Raw genomic sequence first — 20,590 nt, forward strand, 5'->3', positions numbered from 1 at the left:
AACACACCCATATTGCTCACACTATGCTACCACCCCGTTCTGTGGCGTGGACCTCTGTAACTTATTAAGGTTGCAGATTAGATTTACACATTGTCACGAGCCTCAATCTGTTGGTCACTCTGTGTCTGAGAACTCCGTTTCATTGTTTTGGAGGCAAGACAAAGTTATGAAGGAGGCTAATGGTGCCATCTGCTGGTGTGCAAAAGCTATTGCGAGAGTGTAAAGAAATGGCTCCCTGTTGCAGTTACCCCCCACTTTTTGCCTGATACTGATGCTGACTTGACTGAGAAGTGTGCTGGGACCCTGCTAACCAGGCCCCAGCACCAGTGTTCCTTCACCTAAAATGTACCATTGTATCCACAATTGGCACACCCTGGCATTCAGATAAGTCCCTTGTAACTGGTACTTCTAGTACCAAGGGCCCTGATGCCAAGGAAGGTCTCTAAGGGCTGCAGCATGTCTTATGCCACCCTAGAGACCCCTCACTCAGCACAGACACACTGCTTACAAGCCTGTGTGTGCTAGTGAGAACAAAATGAGTAAGTCGACATGGCACTCCCCTCAGGGTGCCATGCCAGCCTCTCACTGCCTATGCAGTATAGGTAAGACACCCCTCTAGCAGGCCTTACAGCCCTAAGGCAGGGTGCACTATACCATAGGTGAGGGTACCAGTGCATGAGCACTGTGCCCCTACAGTGTCTAAACAAAACCTTAGACATTGTAAGTGCAGGGTAGCCATAAGAGTATATGGTCTGGGAGTCTGTTTTACACGAACTCCACAGCACCATAATGGCTACACTGAAAACTGGGAAGTTTGGTATCAAACTTCTCAGCACAATAAATGCACACTGATGCCAGTGTACATTTTAGTGTAAAATACACCACAGAGGGCACCTTAGAGGTGCCCCCTGAAACTTAACCAACTAGCTGTGTAGGCTGACTGGTTCCAGCAGCCTGCCACACTAGAGACATGTTGCTGGCCCCATGGGGAGAGTGCCTTTGTCACTCTGAGGCCAGTAACAAAGCCTGCACTGGGTGGAGATGCTAACACCTCCCCCAGGCAGGAGCTGTGACACCTGGCGGTGAGCCTCAAAGGCTCACCCCTTTGTCACAGCCCAGCAGGGCACTCCAGCTTAGTGGAGTTGCCCGCCCCCTCCGGCCACGGCCCCCACTTTTGGCGGCAAGGCTGGAGGGAACAAAGAAAGCAACAAGGAGGAGTCACTGGCCAGTCAGGACAGCCCCTAAGGTGTCCTGAGCTGAAGTGACTCTAACTTTTAGAAATCCTCCATCTTGCAGATGGAGGATTCCCCCAATAGGGTTAGGATTGTGACCCCCTCCCCTTGGGAGGAGGCACAAAGAGGGTGTACCCACCCTCAGGGCTAGTAGCCATTGGCTACTAACCCCCCAGACCTAAACACGCCCTTAAATTTAGTATTTAAGGGCTACCCTGAACCCTAGAAAATTAGATTCCTGCAACTACAAGAAGAAGGACTGCCTAGCTGAAAACCCCTGCAGAGGAAGACCAGAAGACGACAACTGCCTTGGCTCCAGAAACTCACCGGCCTGTCTCCTGCCTTCCAAAGATCCTGCTCCAGCGACGCCTTCCAAAGGGACCAGCGACCTCGGCATCCTCTGAGGACTGCCCCTGCTTCGAAAAGACAAGAAACTCCCGAGGACAGCGGACCTGCTCCAAGAAAAGCTGCAACTTTGTTTCCAGCAACTTTAAAGAACCCTGCAAGCTCCCCGCAAGAAGCGTGAGACTTGCAACACTGCACCCGGCGACCCCGACTCGGCTGGTGGAGATCCGACACCTCAGGAGGGACCCCAGGACTACTCTGATACTGTGAGTACCAAAACCTGTCCCCCCTGAGCCCCCACAGCGCCGCCTGCAGAGGGAATCCCGAGGCTTCCCCTGACCGCGACTCTCTGAAACCTAAGTCCCGACACCTGGGAGAGACCCTGCACCCGCAGCCCCCAGGACCTGAAGGACCGGACTTTCACTGGAGGAGTGACCCCCAGGAGTCCCTCTCCCTTGCCCAAGTGGAGGTTTCCCCGAGGAACCCCCCCTTGCCTGCCTGCAGCGCTGAAGAGATCCCGAGATCTCTCATAGACTAACATTGCGAACCCGACGCTTGTTTCTACACTGCACCCGGCCGCCCCCGCGCTGCTGAGGGTGAAATTTCTGTGTGGACTTGTGTCCCCCCCGGTGCCCTACAAAACCCCCCTGGTCTGCCCTCCGAAGACGCGGGTACTTACCTGCAAGCAGACCGGAACCGGGGCACCCCCTTCTCTCCATTCTAGCCTATGTGTTTTGGGCACCACTTTGAACTCTGCACCTGACCGGCCCTGAACTGCTGGTGTGGTGACTTTGGGGTTGCTCTGAACCCCCAACGGTGGGCTACCTTGGACCAAGAACTAAGCCCTGTAAGTGTCTTACTTACCTGGTTAACCTAACAAATACTTACCTCCCCTAGGAACTGTGAAAATTGCACTAAGTGTCCACTTTTAAAACAGCTATTTGTGAATAACTTGAAAAGTATACATGCAATTTTGATGATTTGAAGTTCCTAAAGTACTTACCTGCAATACCTTTCGAATGAGATATTACATGTAGAATTTGAACCTGTGGTTCTTAAAATAAACTAAGAAAAGATTTTTCTATATAAAAACCTATTGGCTGGATTTGTCTCTGAGTGTGTGTACCTCATTTATTGTCTATGTGTATGTACAACAAATGCTTAACACTACTCCTTGGATAAGCCTACTGCTCGACCACACTACCACAAAATAGAGCATTAGTATTATCTATTTTTACCACTATTTTACCTCTAAGGGGAACCCTTGGACTCTGTGCATGCTATTCCTTACTTTGAAATAGCACATACAGAGCCAACTTCCTACATTGGTGGATCAGCGGTGGGGTACAAGACTTTGCATTTGCTGGACTACTCAGCCAATACCTGATCACACGACAAATTCCAAAATTGTCATTAGAAATTGATTTTTGCAATTTGAAAAGTTTTCTAAATTCTTAAAAGACCTGCTAGGGCCTTGTGTTAGATCCTGTTTAGCATTTCTTTTAGAGTTTAAAAGTTTGTAAAAGTTTGAATTAGATTCTAGAACCAGTTGTAGATTCTTAAAAAGTATTCCAACTTTTAGAAGCAAAATGTCTAGCACAGATGTGACTGTGGTGGAACTCGACACCACACCTTACCTCCATCTTAAGATGAGGGAGCTAAGGTCACTCTGTAAAATAAAGAAAATAACAATGGGCCCCAAACCTACCAAAATACAGCTCCAGGAGCTTTTGGCAGAGTTTGAAAAGGCCAACCCCTCTGAGGGTGGCAACTCAGAGGAAGAGGATAGTGACTTGGAGGAAAATTCCCCCCTACCAGTCCTATCTAGGGAGAACAGGGTCCCTCAAACCCTGACTCCAAAAATAATAGTCAGAGATGCTGGTTCCCTCACAGGAGAGACCAACACCTCTGAAATCACTGAGGATAACTCCAGTGAAGATGACCCCCTGTTAGCCAGGATGGTCAAAAGATTGGCTTTGGAAAAGCAGCTCCTAGCCATAGAAAGGGAAAGAAAAGAGATGGGCCTAGGTCCCATCGATGGTGGCAGCAACTTAAATAGGGTCAGAGATTCTCCTGACATCCTAAAAATCCCCAAAGGGATTGTAACAAAATATGAAGATGGTGATGACATCACCAAATGGTTCACAGCTTTTGAGAGGGCTTGTGTAACCAGAAAAGTAAACAGATCTCACTGGGGTGCTCTCCTTTGGGAAATGTTCACTGGAAAGTGTAGGGATAGACTCCTCACACTCTCTGGAAAAGATGCAGAATCTTATGACCTCATGAAGGGTACCCTGATTGAGGGCTTTGGATTCTCCACTGAGGAGTATAGAATTAGATTCAGGGGGGCTCAAAAATCCTCGAGCCAGACCTGGGTTGATTTTGTAGACTACTCAGTAAAAACACTAGATGGTTGGTTAACTGGAAATGAAGTGTGTGACTATGTTGGGCTTTATAATTTGTTTATGAAAGAACACATTTTAAGTAACTGCTTCAATGAAAAGTTGCATCAGTATCTGGTAGACCTAGGTCCAATTTCTCCCCAAGAATTGGGAAAGAAGGCAGACCACTGGGTCAAGACTAGGGTAACCAAAACTTCCACTGGGGGTGACCAAAAGAAAGGGGTTACAAAAACTCCCCAGGAGAAAGTGGGTGACACTAGAAACAAAGAAAAAGAGTCCTCTGTAGGCCCCCAAAAACCAGAACAGGTGGGTGGGCCCCAAGACACAACCCAAAACAAAGGTGGGTACCAGGGTAAGAACTGGGATGCCACTAAGGCATGGTGCCACAACTGTAAACAGTCTGGGCACCACACCAAGGACACTTCTTGTCCCAAAAACAAACCCCAGAACAAAATTCCTGGGGTAACCAGTGTAGCCATGGGAGATGACTCCTCAGATGAGGAGGTCTTCCTAGCCTTCAACTGGAAACAGGGCCCAACAGGTGAGTTGGAGATTCCAGAGGGAAGTAGACACTTCCACCACCTACTGGTGAATGGAATCCCAACCACTGCCCTGAGAGACACTTGTGCCAGTCACACTATTGTGCATGACAGGCTGGTGCTCTCAAACCAGTACATCCCAGGTGAGACTGCCAGGGTAAGAGTTAGCCTAGACAGGGTCACTAAGAGGCCTGTGGCTTTAGTGCCCATAGAAGTGGGTGGCACTCTTAGCTGGAGAAGGGTAGTAGTCAGTACAGACCTCCCCCTTGATTGTCTCCTTGGAAATGACTACCCAGAGGTTAGTCAGAGCTCAAGAGAGGAACTGGTCCAGTGCCAGTCCTCTCCCAAGGATTCTGGAAGTCCTGCCTCTGCAGTAAATGCAAGCAGGCCCCAGAAGAAGAAGAAAAGAAAACAGAGTAGGAAGGGTGGACAACCTTTAGCCAAGGTTACAGCAAGCCAAGGAGATTCTGCTCCAGTAGGGGAGAACTCCAAAAATGGCCCTGATAAAGTCCAACCTGACCCACAAGAAGTCCTGGCTAGTCAGGCAACTGTTAAACCTGAGTGGGTGGCTCCTCAGCTAACAGAAGAAAGAGTGGAAGAAGGGTGTTTACTACAAGATATGGTAACCCCCCACTCCAATACAGCAGACAGGCAACCTGAACCCAAAGAAGCCTGTAACTTAGCCCCTTCCCTTTTAGGTGAAGAGCTAAAGGTGTGGTTCTGGGCACTGACAGCTGTCAGTGGCCTCTGCTGGGTGTTAGCCTTTGTGGCTGCACTATCCTTGGCATGGTGGTCAGACCCCATGCCAAATAGCAAGTTAAGCCCCCTGACCCTGTTGGTCATGGTGGGGTTACTCCAGCTCTGGATAACCTCTTTGGGTAAGCTAGGGATGACCCTGGCTAAGATAAGATTAGCAGAGGTGGATACCTCTAAACCCAAAATAAAAAGAATGGGTGGAGACATTGAAGAAGCAGACAAGAGGCAATTCAGACTAGGTCCTATCACTGTGGAAGTGGGTCAGTTCCCCAAAGGGAATGACCTGAACAGAAGGATGTAAGGCAGAGTAGGCCCTGCAACTAACCAGCCTATTTTTCCTACTCTTCCTCGCCTGACAGACTAGGAAGACTCTCCCAGCTTGGGCTGAGTCTCCTGGCCTGTGGGCTGGGGGGGGCTTGTGTAAAGAAATGGCTCCCTGTTGCAGTTACCCCCCACTTTTTGCCTGATACTGATGCTGACTTGACTGAGAAGTGTGCTGGGACCCTGCTAACCAGGCCCCAGCACCAGTGTTCCTTCACCTAAAATGTACCATTGTATCCACAATTGGCACACCCTGGCATTCAGATAAGTCCCTTGTAACTGGTACTTCTAGTACCAAGGGCCCTGATGCCAAGGAAGGTCTCTAAGGGCTGCAGCATGTCTTATGCCACCCTAGAGACCCCTCACTCAGCACAGACACACTGCTTACAAGCCTGTGTGTGCTAGTGAGAACAAAATGAGTAAGTCGACATGGCACTCCCCTCAGGGTGCCATGCCAGCCTCTCACTGCCTATGCAGTATAGGTAAGACACCCCTCTAGCAGGCCTTACAGCCCTAAGGCAGGGTGCACTATACCATAGGTGAGGGTACCAGTGCATGAGCACTGTGCCCCTACAGTGTCTAAACAAAACCTTAGACATTGTAAGTGCAGGGTAGCCATAAGAGTATATGGTCTGGGAGTCTGTTTTACACGAACTCCACAGCACCATAATGGCTACACTGAAAACTGGGAAGTTTGGTATCAAACTTCTCAGCACAATAAATGCACACTGATGCCAGTGTACATTTTAGTGTAAAATACACCACAGAGGGCACCTTAGAGGTGCCCCCTGAAACTTAACCAACTAGCTGTGTAGGCTGACTGGTTCCAGCAGCCTGCCACACTAGAGACATGTTGCTGGCCCCATGGGGAGAGTGCCTTTGTCACTCTGAGGCCAGTAACAAAGCCTGCACTGGGTGGAGATGCTAACACCTCCCCCAGGCAGGAGCTGTGACACCTGGCGGTGAGCCTCAAAGGCTCACCCCTTTGTCACAGCCCAGCAGGGCACTCCAGCTTAGTGGAGTTGCCCGCCCCCTCCGGCCACGGCCCCCACTTTTGGCGGCAAGGCTGGAGGGAACAAAGAAAGCAACAAGGAGGAGTCACTGGCCAGTCAGGACAGCCCCTAAGGTGTCCTGAGCTGAAGTGACTCTAACTTTTAGAAATCCTCCATCTTGCAGATGGAGGATTCCCCCAATAGGGTTAGGATTGTGACCCCCTCCCCTTGGGAGGAGGCACAAAGAGGGTGTACCCACCCTCAGGGCTAGTAGCCATTGGCTACTAACCCCCCAGACCTAAACACGCCCTTAAATTTAGTATTTAAGGGCTACCCTGAACCCTAGAAAATTAGATTCCTGCAACTACAAGAAGAAGGACTGCCTAGCTGAAAACCCCTGCAGAGGAAGACCAGAAGACGACAACTGCCTTGGCTCCAGAAACTCACCGGCCTGTCTCCTGCCTTCCAAAGATCCTGCTCCAGCGACGCCTTCCAAAGGGACCAGCGACCTCGGCATCCTCTGAGGACTGCCCCTGCTTCGAAAAGACAAGAAACTCCCGAGGACAGCGGACCTGCTCCAAGAAAAGCTGCAACTTTGTTTCCAGCAACTTTAAAGAACCCTGCAAGCTCCCCGCAAGAAGCGTGAGACTTGCAACACTGCACCCGGCGACCCCGACTCGGCTGGTGGAGATCCGACACCTCAGGAGGGACCCCAGGACTACTCTGATACTGTGAGTACCAAAACCTGTCCCCCCTGAGCCCCCACAGCGCCGCCTGCAGAGGGAATCCCGAGGCTTCCCCTGACCGCGACTCTCTGAAACCTAAGTCCCGACACCTGGGAGAGACCCTGCACCCGCAGCCCCCAGGACCTGAAGGACCGGACTTTCACTGGAGGAGTGACCCCCAGGAGTCCCTCTCCCTTGCCCAAGTGGAGGTTTCCCCGAGGAACCCCCCCCTTGCCTGCCTGCAGCGCTGAAGAGATCCCGAGATCTCTCATAGACTAACATTGCGAACCCGACGCTTGTTTCTACACTTCACCCGGCCGCCCCCGCGCTGCTGAGGGTGAAATTTCTGTGTGGACTTGTGTCCCCCCCGGTGCCCTACAAAACCCCCCTGGTCTGCCCTCCGAAGACGCGGGTACTTACCTGCAAGCAGACCGGAACCGGGGCACCCCCTTCTCTCCATTCTAGCCTATGTGTTTTGGGCACCACTTTGAACTCTGCACCTGACCGGCCCTGAACTGCTGGTGTGGTGACTTTGGGGTTGCTCTGAACCCCCAACGGTGGGCTACCTTGGACCAAGAACTAAGCCGTGTAAGTGTCTTACTTACCTGGTTAACCTAACAAATACTTACCTCCCCTAGGAACTGTGAAAATTGCACTAAGTGTCCACTTTTAAAACAGCTATTTGTGAATAACTTGAAAAGTATACATGCAATTTTGATGATTTGAAGTTCCTAAAGTACTTACCTGCAATACCTTTCGAATGAGATATTACATGTAGAATTTGAACCTGTGGTTCTTAAAATAAACTAAGAAAAGATTTTTCTATATAAAAACCTATTGGCTGGATTTGTCTCTGAGTGTGTGTACCTCATTTATTGTCTATGTGTATGTACAACAAATGCTTAACACTACTCCTTGGATAAGCCTACTGCTCGACCACACTACCACAAAATAGAGCATTAGTATTATCTATTTTTACCACTATTTTACCTCTAAGGGGAACCCTTGGACTCTGTGCATGCTATTCCTTACTTTGAAATAGCACATACAGAGCCAACTTCCTACAGAGAGTTTCTGCATCCAGATTGGCTTGTAGGGGGAATCATATGATGAGTAATCTGCATTTAGAGTGTCCAACACAAAGAGCGTTGCTGAAAGAAACTTAATTTTTCGGTCCCTAGTGTGTGTTAGATTATCTCTGCTGGCTAGTGCCAATTTTGTCTGTCCTTGGTATTTGCTCATACGCCGTGGCAGCTGTTCTGGTGTCACAGGCTTCTGCTTCAAACTTGGCCTTTGGATGCACTCGGCTTCCCTGTAGGGGCTTTGATGTGTTTATACTCTTTACCCTGCGGAATGAATTGTCTTCACTTCTCCGTGGGTACAGGCACTGATTCAGGTGGTGATAAATTTGAAGGTTTCCATCTGAAGAAAGCCATTAGCTTTAGTGCTGTGGCGTCCAGTACTTAAATCAGGTGGCCGGGTGAGCTAGCCACACACCCACACATACTCACCCGTCTAAATGCACTCTCGTTCACACATCTACATACACACCCCCATGCATTCACAATCATGCAAACATACAGCCACCGTTCACAAGCACACTCCGACTCCCATTCGTAGCATGTACTCAGAAATACATATGCATTTGTAGGCAAAGGCAGTCACCTACTTTTCACAAAGCGGGATTGTAAGGAAATGCCTCCTTGGCATGGTTGCCCCCTGACTTTTTGCCTTTGCTGATGCTATGTTTACAATTGAAAGTGTGCTGTGGCCTGCTAACCAGGCCCCAGCACCAGTGTTCTTTCCCTAACCTGTACTTTTGTATCCACAATTGGCAGACCCTGGCATCCAGATAAGTCCCTTGTAACTGGTACTTCTAGTACCAAGGGCCCTGATGCCAAGGAAGGTCTCTAAGGGCTGCAGCATGTCTTATGCCACCCTGGAGACCTCCCACTCAGCACAAGACACACTGCTTGCCAGCTTGTGTGTGCTAGTGAGAACAAAACGAGTAAGTCGACATGGCACTCCCCTCAGGGTGCCATGCCAGCCTCTCACTGCCTATGCAGTATAGGTAAGACACCCCTCTAGCAGGCCTTACAGCCCTAAGGCAGGGTGCACTATACCATAGGTGAGGGTACCAGTGCATGAGCATGGTACCCCTACAGTGTCTAAACAAAACCTTAGACATTGTAAGTGCAGGGTAGCCATAAGAGTACATGGTCTGGGAGTTTGTCAAACACGAACTCCACAGCACCATAATGGCTACACTGAAAACTGGGAAGTTTGGTATCAAACTTCTCAGCACAATAAATGCACACTGATGCCAGTGTACATTTTATTGCAAAATACACCCCAGAGGGCACCTTAGAGGTGCCCCCTGAAACTTAACCGACTGTCTGTGTAGGCTGACTAGTTCCAGCAGCCTGCCACACTAGAGACATGTTGCTGGCCCCATGGGGAGAGTGCCTTTGTCACTCTGAGGCCAGTAACAAAGCCTGCACTGGGTGGAGATGCTAACACCTCCCCCAGGCAGGAGCTGTAACACCTGGCGGTGAGCCTCAAAGGCTCACCCCTTTGTCACAGCCCAGCAGGGCACTCCAGCTTAGTGGAGTTGCCCGCCCCCTCCGGCCACGGCCCCCACTTTTGGCGGCAAGGCTGGAGGGAACAAAGAAAGCAACAAGGAGGAGTCACTGGCCAGTCAGGACAGCCCCTAAGGTGTCCTGAGCTGAGGTGACTCTAACTTTTAGAAATCCTCCATCTTGCAGATGGAGGATTCCCCCAATAGGGTTAGGATTGTGACCCCCTCCCCTTGGGAGGAGGCACAAAGAGGGTGTACCCACCCTCAGGGCTAGTAGCCATTGGCTACTAACCCCCCAGACCTAAACACGCCCTTAAATTTAGTATTTAAGGGCTACCCTGAACCCTAGAAAATTAGATTCCTGCAACAACAAGAAGGACGACTGCCTAGCTGAAAACCCCTGCAGAGGAAGACCAGAAGACAACAACTGCCTTGGCTCCAGAAACTCACCGGCCTGTCTCCTGCCTTCCAAAGAACTCTGCTCCAGCGACGCCTTCCAAAGGGACCAGCGACCTCTGAATCCTCTGAGGACTGCCCTGCTTCGACGACGACTAGAAACTCCCGAGGACAGCGGACCTGCTCCAAAAAGACTGCAACTTTGTTTCAAGAAGCAGCTTTAAAGAACCCTGCAACTCCCCGCAAGAAGCGTGAGACTTGCAACACTGCACCCGGCGACCCCGACTCGGCTGGTGGAGAACCAACACCTCAGGGAGGACCCCCGGACTACTCTACGACTGTGAGTACCAAAACCTGTCCCCCCTGAGCCCCCACAGCGCCGCCTGCAGAGGGAATCCCGAGGCTTCCCCTGAAGTCCCGACGCCTGGAAAAGACCCTGCACCCGCAGCCCCCAGGACCTGAAGGACTGGACTTTCACTGCAGAAGTGATCCCCAGGAGTTCCTCTCCCTTGCCCAAGTGGAGGTTTCCCCGAGGAAGCCCCCCCTTGCCTGCCTGCAGCGCTAAAGAGATCCCTTGATCTCTCATTGACTAACATTGCGAACCCGACGCTTGTTCTAACACTGCACCCGGCCGCCCCCGCGCCGCTGAGGGTGAAATTTCTGTGTGGGCTTGTGTCCCCCCCCGGTGCCCTACAAAACCCCCCTGGTCTGCCCTCCGAAGACGCGGGTACTTACCTGCAAGCAGACCGGAACCGGGGCACCCCCTTCTCTCCATTATAGCCTATGCGTTTTGGGCACCACTTTGAACTCTGCACCTGACCGGCCCTGAGCTGCTGGTGTGGTAACTTTGGGGTTGCTCTGAACCCCCAACGGTGGGCTACCTTGGACCAAGAACTGAACCCTGTAAGTGTCTTACTTACCTGGTAAAACTAACAAATACTTACCTCCCCCAGGAACTGTGAAAATTGCACTAAGTGTCCACTTTTGAAATAGCTATTTGTGAATAACTTGAAAAGTACACATGCAATTGAAATGATTCAAAGTTCCTAATGTACTTACCTGCAATACCTTTCAAACAAGATATTACATGTTAAATTTGAACCTGTGGTTCTTAAAATAAACTAAGAAAAGATATTTTTCTATAACAAAACCTATTGGCTGGATTTGTCTCTGAGTGTGTGTACCTCATTTATTGTCTATGTGTATGTACAACAAATGCTTAACACTACTCCTTGGATAAGCCTACTGCTCGACCACACTACCACAAAATAGAGCATTAGTATTATCTCTTTTTACCACTATTTTACCTCTAAGGGGAACCCTTGGACTCTGTGCATGCTATTCCTTACTTTGAAATAGCACATACAGAGCCAACTTCCTACAGGGATGGGGTCAGTTCGACTGCTGACCCTACCCTACTATGATTGACGTTTGGCCCTAGGCACTTGAGGGCTTAAATCTACGGCCCCTCGACCGAGGTTGTTCATCCTGTCCAACTCTAAGGACTTAGAAAAATGAATAGAAACGAATGTCAACATGCTTCCTCTTTACATGGCTTGGTGACTTCCCAATTGGGGAAGAGCTGGAGTAGAGTGACAAGGCAGCACCTGCTAGCTAGGGATACCTATATTACGTTTCCGAGTCTAGTCTGGCTCCTGGAAGGATTCATTTAGTGAGGAATATGTAGGTTAGGCAGTCTTTCTCCCACAAAGCAAGTGGCTTTCCATCAGTAGACCATATAAGGAATTTGCCTGGCAAGTGAAGATAAGTTGTATAAACCTTGTAATTTATTGCATTTTTGCACTGTTTGAACCAAGTTTTTGGTTCAATTCAGATTGATTTATGTAATGCAGTTTAAAAAGTCAACATTTCATCAGAAGGGTAGTTTAAAAAAAACTTGTTACATATGCTTGCTGATTTTCCGTTGCTGTTACATAGAGTGTAGCTTTTCTGGTATTATCTGTTGGCACCTTACTCTGAATTGTTGAAATTTGTGTACTCTAATTTATTGTGCTTTTTACTTTTAGTGTCATGATACGCTGGTGCAGTTTGGTGGGTTTTTAGCATCCAATCTAAGCACAGAGGATTATATCAAGCGAGTGCCTTCAATAGATGTGCTTTGCAATGATTTTCATACACCTCACGATGCTGCATTTTTTCTCTCACGGCCTATGTATGCGCACCATATTTCAGTAAGTGAAACCGTTTTATGAAATACTATACACATGCATGTGTTTTTATTCTAATACTATGTTTAGTGTTTCATAAGTACTTTTCACAATGCCTGAAACATTATTGTTCTATTATAAAAGTGCAGCAGGGTGAATTGGTTTTAAACAATAGGACATATTGTACATTAAATAAATATATGAATTTGGCATTAATAAAAAGCACACCTCATTTCAAATGCAAATCTGCGCAGTTTCAAATTATAAAACGCTCATCATATGTATGCTATTTTCATCCGTTCATAATAAACACCACAATTAATCAGCCTTTGAACATAATGCAAGGTATCCTGGTCGCTCTATTATATGCATTGTTCATGGGATCCAGGTCTTATCACCTAGTCCGGTATTATTGTGTATGTTGTCCGCCTGTCCTGGGGAACAATTGTCAGAGATACATTGCGGTTATTGAATATGTTCCATATTGTATAATATTGCTTGTCTAGATTGCTAGGTTGTCCAGGGTCTGTGACTCTATCCTCTGCAACCCATATATGAATGTTAGTCTTAACTTCTCGTTCTCCACAACAAATCTTTATAATTGTTGTAACGCCACTCAATTCCTTTTAATGTGTTAACTCACTTCTAGTACTTGAGGGCACGTTCCTTTAAAATGGAGCAGTTCAAACACCAGCCGCAGCATCTAGGGCACTTCATACCATTTCTCTCTTCTGTTTTAGGAGGCCTGTGTTTGCCGCATATTTTACCCATAATTAGTTTGAACATAGGTTACTTTCAGCAGCTCAGATTTCAACAATTAAATTTTTTTTCTTCATTTGTTAGATTACTATTTTTCATTCCAATCCCAGCCTTGATGGATTTTGCCTTAATTCCTTCAATGTTCTTAAAATGTTGTGTGCTGTTTGTTTTGCAGAATTGTAGTATGATAAAATTATTATGAAAACCATTTTCTCATATATCACTTTACACTTTGTGAGGAAATAGGGTGTATTAAGTAGGGTGGTTGTGTGACCTCAGCATATAATTAATACTTTACCAATCCCTTGGGACCAAACAGGTTTTGTTGATTAAACCTAAGCTCAACCATGGACTGTGGCTCTGAGCTTTTAGGCTTGCACGATGGAACCCATGGAAAGCATTTAAATAGCACCCTAACAATTAAAAAAAGGAATAAACTTGGCACTCATAAAACCTAAGACAGTCTAAAAAATAAAGTATGTTTTTATTAATTTATGAACATCAAAATAAAAAAGATCCACCAGAGGGTTCTAGAGCTGTAGATTTTACAAGAAATAGAGGACTTTTCACTTAGCCTCGTACAAGCATTGGCAAATTAAAAAAAAATTGACACAAATGTATTCAAGGAAAACTTTAACAGGTTGGTTTGAGGTTACTTAGAGTTACTTTGGTCGATCAATTATGTCAGGGAGCCAGTGAAGGGGGCCAGCAAGTTCCAACAAAACCGTTAACTCTTCATCTAAAGCATTCTTCAGGCCCATTCCAGTGTCAGTGGTCCCTTTCCATTGACTTCTATAGAGTAGTCCTGATGCAAGGGATACAGAACGCTGAAGATGCTGTGCATTTGTTGTGGGTCTTCTTGAGGTTCCTCTTTCACCCACGGTCCTGGTGAGGTGTTTCTGACCACAGGTGTCGATGTCTGTCAAAGACCTCTAAGAGTCAGCATTAGTCCAGTCATCCGGCCCAGCGGTTTCCTTCATTTGCTGATATCTCCCCTCCTGGGTGACCAAACTGCACTCCAATGACTCTCTCAATTTCATCAGACTTAAGTGTGACTTTTGAGCACTGGGCCATGATCTCTTGGGCTGCACGGCGGCGATCTGTGCTAATAACTTTCCCCAGCAAGAATTTGTGGTCCTGTGCTGCGAATAAGTCACCCAACTAACTATTGGAGTCTCTGCTTCTGGCTGGGAAGATAGAAGATGCCTTCTCCATGAGCAGGACACAACAGGCCCACTCCTTTTCTTCAATATCAAAAAGAGCCGCAAATGCAGTCCTCCTTCAATGCAGTCTCTTCTCTACCATTTCCAGGGTCAGCAGGGCAGTCATTGATTGGTCTTGCGCTTCCAGTCAAGCAGGATCTGCATTCTGGGAGCCAGGGATGCATTTTTTAAGCTCAAAGTGTCCCTAAGAGAAGCTGTGGTCACTAGCTAATGGGCTGCTTGGTTCATGTCCACCTGATGACATCTAACGTCTGAAGGGTGGCATCTAGCTATCCCAGATTCTCTATTCTGCCCTCTCCCAAGATGTCAGGATCTCTCTCTTGGCATGTAAGCTTGGTAGCCCACCCTAAGGGTGTGGCTACCTCTGTGCTACCCGCCCATGGGAAAACTGGTTTGACAACTGTTTTAGCTCTCTGTCCCCGCTGCTAACCTGTCAACCTAAATAATAGAGCAGCCTCTCCCATGTGTGTGCACTAATAGCCCTTCAAAGGCAGCTCCCCATTTGAAGCTCGCCTTTTGGGCCAACACCCCACGTGGTAACACCTCCAGTGGCAGGCCTCTACATTTACCTTGCTGTGGAATTGTTCATATGTCTCCCCAGGAGGGCAGAAGACAATATGGTGGCCAGTCTCAGCAAATGAGTACTGAAAAACTGGGCAACAGATTGGTAACTATCTAAAAGTTGCATGTGGCAGCAACTCACATTAACCCCTTACCTGTTAGATTTTTCAACCCCTCATGTGTCCCCCTCAAAGGGCTGAGCCTTTTTTTTGCCAATTTGCAATAGTTCACGCTTGGGGCTCCTTAACTTTTTTCCCCCCACATAATCTCTCCATGCCAAAAATTGCATCCTTTTTATCCAGTGTCCTGGGGATTCTGAAGGTACCCAGGGTTTGTTGATTCCCCTGGTGGGAACCGAGAAATTAGCCAAAATACAGCTAAAATTGTGAGTTTTGGAAAAAATGGGCAAACGTGCTGCAGAAGAAAAATCTGAGTTTTTGTCCCTGCAAATGGCATCAATGAAGGGTTTCGGTGCTAAAGTCACAATTTTCCCAGCTTTGAGGAACAGGCAGTCTAGAATCCATTGTAGGAAAATGCCACTGTTGGCATGGTTACCCCCTAACCTTTTGCCTTTTTTTGATCCTAGTTATGATTAAAATTGTGTTGGGATCCTGCTAACCAGGCACCAGCACCAGTGTTCTCTCCCTAAAATGTACCTTTGTCTCCACAATTAGCACAACCCTGACACACAGATAAGTCCCTTGTGAATGGTACCCCTGGTACCAAGGGACCTGTGGCCAGGGAAGGTCTCTAAGGGCTGCAGCATGCATTGAGCCACCCTAGGGGACCTCTCACCAAGCACAGGTACACTGACTTGCAGCTTGTGTGTGTGCTGGTGGGGAGAAAAAGTCGACATGACACCCCTTTCAGGGTGCCATGCCCACAAACCACTGCCTGTGGCATAGGTAAGACACCCCTCTAGCAGGCCTTGAAGCCCTTAGGCAGGGTGCACTATACCACAGGTTAGGGCATAGCTGCATGAGAAATATGCCCCTACAGTGTCTGTCCATTCTTGGACATTGTAAGTGCAGTGTAGCCATATTGAGTATATGGTGTGGGAGTTTGTCACTACGAACTCAACAGCTCCATAACCGCTTCACTAAATAGTGAGAAGTTTGACATCAAACATCTCAGCACAAAAACCTCCCACTGATGCCAGTATGGGATTTATTAAATAATGCACACAGAGGGCATCTTAGAGATGTTAGCCAATCCATCTTAGAGTATGTCAGCCAGACTGCTAGTGTAGGACTGAACGGTCTGTGCCAGCCTTCCACTTTCAGACAAGTTTCTGACCACATGGGGTGAGAGCCTTCATGTACTCTGTGGTCAGAAAGAAACCCTGTCCTGGGTGGAGGCCCCCCAACCTTTTTACAGGAACTGTAACACCTGGTGGTGAGCCTCAAAGGCTCCAGCTAGTAGAGCTGCCCACCCTCCGGACAAAGGCCCACTTTTTCTGGCAACTCCGGCAGGAAAATTAGGGAAAACAGGGAGGAGTGACCACCCCAGCCAGGACCACCCCTAAGGTTTCCAGAGCTGCGGTGACCCCCCTCCCTTCCCTATAGAATCCTCCATCCTGATTTGGAGGACAGGGACCAATAGAATTGGTCCCTGTCCCTCAGGGCAGCTACACTCCTTGTGCCCACTCCCTGTAGTGTAGCTGCCCTGAGGGACAGTAGCCATTGGCTACTGCCCTCTGACCCTCTAAATCTAGGATTTAAGGGCCTCCCTGAACCCAAGTCGTCAGATTCCTGGCGACCTGACAAGGACTGCTTAGCTGAAACCCCCAGTGGAGAAGGAAGACAACTGATTTGGCCCCAGCCCTACCGGCCTGTCTCTTGCTTTAAAGAACCTGCAAAAGAACAATGACTCATCCAGCCGGACCAGCGGCCTCTCACCAGCTCCAGAGGACTGCCTTGCGCCCAAAAAGACCAGGAACTCCTGTCAATAGCAGCCATGTCCAAGAAGAAACCAACAACTAAGGACTCCAACCTCACTCGGAATGCGTGAGTCCTAACCACTCTGCACCCGCTGCCCATGTTTCCAGATGGTCCAACCAGCTAAAGAGGATCCCCAGGCGATTCTGAGCAAGTGCTCTCCCTGGGTTGACCCCTCCACGACGGTGCCTGCAGGGGGAATCATGAGGACCCCCTGATTGCGAAAGCTCCGGACGAAAAGGTCAGATGCCTAAGGACCCTCTGCAGTCCCCAGGCCTTGGAAAAACTGACAGCCAGTGCAGCTATGTTCAGCAGGCAGCCCTTCTCCCTCTCCAGCCGGTGGTTTGCCCCAGAGGACCCCCTGGACCTCGCCTGCAGCCTCTGAGTGACCCCCAAGGTCCCCTCATGGAGAATCATTGGAGACCCAACATCTTGCTGGCACCTGGCTTCCCCAGTGCCGCCAAGGGTGTATGTTTGGTGCCTGCTTGTGCCCCCCCCTAGTGCTCCTCTAAACCCCCCAGGTCTGCCCTCCGAAGTCACGGGTACTTACCTGCCTGAAGATCTGAAACAGAGTGCCCCCAGTCTCCACAGGAGCCCATGTTCATTTTGCCTTCACTTTGACCTCTGCAACCAATCGGCCCCATGTTGCTGGTGGTAGGTGTTTGGTGTTAACTTGAAACCCAACCTGTGGACTTCCTAACCCCTGGAGACTGGAACTGTAAGTGTTGTACTTATCTGTAAAATTATCTAACTTTTCTTCCCTTGCCTCCTCAGAACGGTTTCTAAAAATTGCATTGTGTCCAGTTTTAAAACAGATTATTGCCAATATTTCAAAAACTGTTTAACTTATTCTAGGAAAGTAGCCTCTTTCTAGCTTGGGTACCGCCACTTTTGGCCTTTTTGTCAGTGTGGTTGATTGTTCTCACTGGGATCGTGCTAACCAGGACCCCAGTGACTGTGCGCTCGCCTCTAAATTTGGTTGCTGTTAAATTTTCATCCCCACAATTGGCATACTGGTTCCCCCTTGTAAGTACCTAGTATATGGTTCCTAGGTACACAGGACATTGGGGTTCCAGGGGATCCCTGTGGGCTGCAGCAGTTGTTCTGCCACCCATAGGGAACCCATGGTAAGGGTTCTGGAGGCCTGCCATTGCATCCTGCATGAAATTGGTGCATGCAGCCGTTTTCGCTGCAGGTCACTACACCAGGTCACTATGTGTCACCCCCATGGTACCATGGTAGGCTGTCTCAGCCTAGACAGCAAGTTGCAGGTACCTGTGTGGTAGGGCTCCGCTGCACTAGCAGAGGTGCCCCAACTAACTCCAGCCCCATTTTACTGGACTTCAGGAGTGCGGGGACACCATTTTATATGTGTACTGGACATAGGTCACTACCTGTGTCCAGCTACATAATGGTAACTCCGAACCTGGGCATGTTTGGTATCAAACATATCGGAATCATACCCCAATACTGTTGCAAGTATTGGGAGTATAATTCCATGCACTCTGGGGCTCCTTAGAGGACACCCAGCAGTGTTACCAGAAGTCTTACAGGGTTTTTGGGGCAGCCCAGCTGCTGTCACCACTCAGACAGGTTTCTGCCCTCCTGTTTTGATTGGATCAAGCCCAGGAATGCAGAACAAAGGATGCCCTTTGGGAGAGGGAGTTAATACCCTCTCCCTTTGGAAATAGGTGTGACGTGCTTGGGAGGGGTAGCCTCTCTCAAGCCACTGGTTTACTTTGAAGGGCATATTTGGTGCCCTCTGTGCGTAAACCAGTCCACACCGGTTCAGGAACCCGCAGTCTGTGCTCTGGCGTGAAACTGGACAATGGAAAGGGGAGTGACTACTCCCCTGGAAATCACCACCCCAGGGCTGGTGCCCAGTGCTCCTCCAGAGGGTCCCTAGGTTCTGCCCTCTTGATTCTAAGGTTAGCAGGCAACTCTGGGAGCATGAGTGGCCAGGCCAGGCAGGTGACGTCAGAGCCCCCTCCTGATAGGTAGTTACCTGGTTAGCGGACCAATCCTACTTTCAGGGCTGTTTAGGGTCTCTCTCTTGGGTGGGTCCTCAGAGTCGGCTTGCAAGATTCCAGCAGGAGTCCTCTGCAACCTTCACGTCCACTTCTGGCCTCCGGAACTGCGACTGGAACCTCCAGGACCCGACAAGCTGCTTCCAAGAAGAAAGCATTTTTCAGCAGCTTTGTTTCCAGGGCTCCTGCCAGCTTTACAACAACTTCCTAGCCGTGTATCCTCAGAAGACTGCAACTCTTCAGCCTGCACAAGGAGGAATCCTGCAACAGCAACCGCCTGCAACAAGCGGCTGTGTGGATCCCCTCCTGCTGAGCTGTGTGAATCCTGCATCTCAGGTGGTGGTCCGGAGAGTCTCACTTGGTCCTCTCTTCCAGCTGTCCAACTTTGGTGGAGGTAAGCCTTTGCCTTCCCATGCAGGACAGTACCCCTGTACACTGCATCTCTTGCCAAGGCTTGTTTGCATCTCCTCCAAGGGATCTTCAGGTGACGTGTAGCTCCACCCTCCAACACTTAATCCTGCAAAGCACAGCCTCCTGTGTGGTTCTCCTGCGGCATGGGATCCACTTATGTAGTGTTGTGTGGGCTCCTTCCCTGAATCCTGTGTCCCCGTCCTGTGGGACTCATGTGGGTGCTGTCTCTGCTCCTGTGGACTTTCTGTAACGCTGAGGGTTCCCTGTGACTCCCCCTCCTGGGTTGAGTCCTCCTGGGCCTTGCTGGCCCTCACAGCACCTCTTTTCCACTAACTGTGAGTTTGCCTTTGCCAAGGCTTGTTGGTGGAAATCCTGCACCAACACCCTTCTGCAATCTTCCTTCCGGCGTGGGACATCTTCTGCATCCATTTGGAACTCTTCTCCGGCTCCTGGGCTGCAGTGCTGACCTGTTCTTCAGTCGACCAACTCCTGCATCCACGGCTGGGTGGGTAGTATCTCCAACTCCTCCTGGACTCATCTGTGACTCTTGGCCTGGGTCCCATCTCTCCTCAGGTATTCTTCCTTCAGGAATCCACAGCTGGTTTTCTTGCAGTCTTCCCTGGGTGTCTTCTTTGTCGTCTTTTTGGCCTTTTGGGTGGTTTGGGGAAAATCCAGTGTTTTACTCCGGCATTCCTGGTTGCTGGGGGGTACTGTTACTTATCTCAGTGGCTTTCTAGTACTCCCAGCTCCCCTGTGCACATCTTACTTACCTAGGTGGGGGTACCTTGTTCGCATTCCATTATTTTTAGTATATGGTTTGTGCTCCCTCTAGGATCACTATTAGTTACTTTTCTATGCCTATTTCTGATTACTAGTGTATATATTTAGTGTATTACTTACCTCCTAAGGGTAGGTCACCTGTCTAGTATTTTGTTGTGATTTGTGCCAAAAATAAAGTACCTTTATTTTTGTACAGCTGAGTGTTTTCTTTCATGTATGTAAGTGCTGTGTGACTACAGTGGTATTGTATAAGCTTTGCTTGTCTCCTAGATAAGCCTTGGCTGCTCATCCACTGCTACCTCTAGAGAGCCTGTCTACACTTCACTAAGAGGGGTTACCTTGACCTGGTATAAGGTGTAAGTAGCATAGGTACCCACCAAACACCAGGCAAGCTTCCTACAGTATGCAAGTGCAGTGACATCTATATAAGGCAAGCCT

The 20,590-nt window shown here is 48.9% G+C and overlaps 1 protein-coding gene across 2 annotated transcripts in view; it reads left to right on the forward strand.

Moving 5' to 3' along the window:
* THOC2 (THO complex subunit 2) overlaps positions 1-20,590 on the forward strand; it is a 900,323-nt gene that overhangs the window by 430,250 nt on the left and 449,483 nt on the right. For both annotated transcript variants that reach the window (XM_069211944.1, XM_069211952.1), the window contains exon 22: positions 12,314-12,478. In XM_069211944.1, the coding sequence (XP_069068045.1) occupies positions 12,314-12,478 (165 nt within the window). The remainder of the gene's footprint in view (positions 1-12,313; positions 12,479-20,590) is intronic.

Source organism: Pleurodeles waltl, chromosome 2_1 (assembly GCF_031143425.1).
Source record: "Pleurodeles waltl isolate 20211129_DDA chromosome 2_1, aPleWal1.hap1.20221129, whole genome shotgun sequence".
In the NCBI taxonomy this organism is placed as follows: domain Eukaryota; kingdom Metazoa; phylum Chordata; class Amphibia; order Caudata; family Salamandridae; genus Pleurodeles; species Pleurodeles waltl.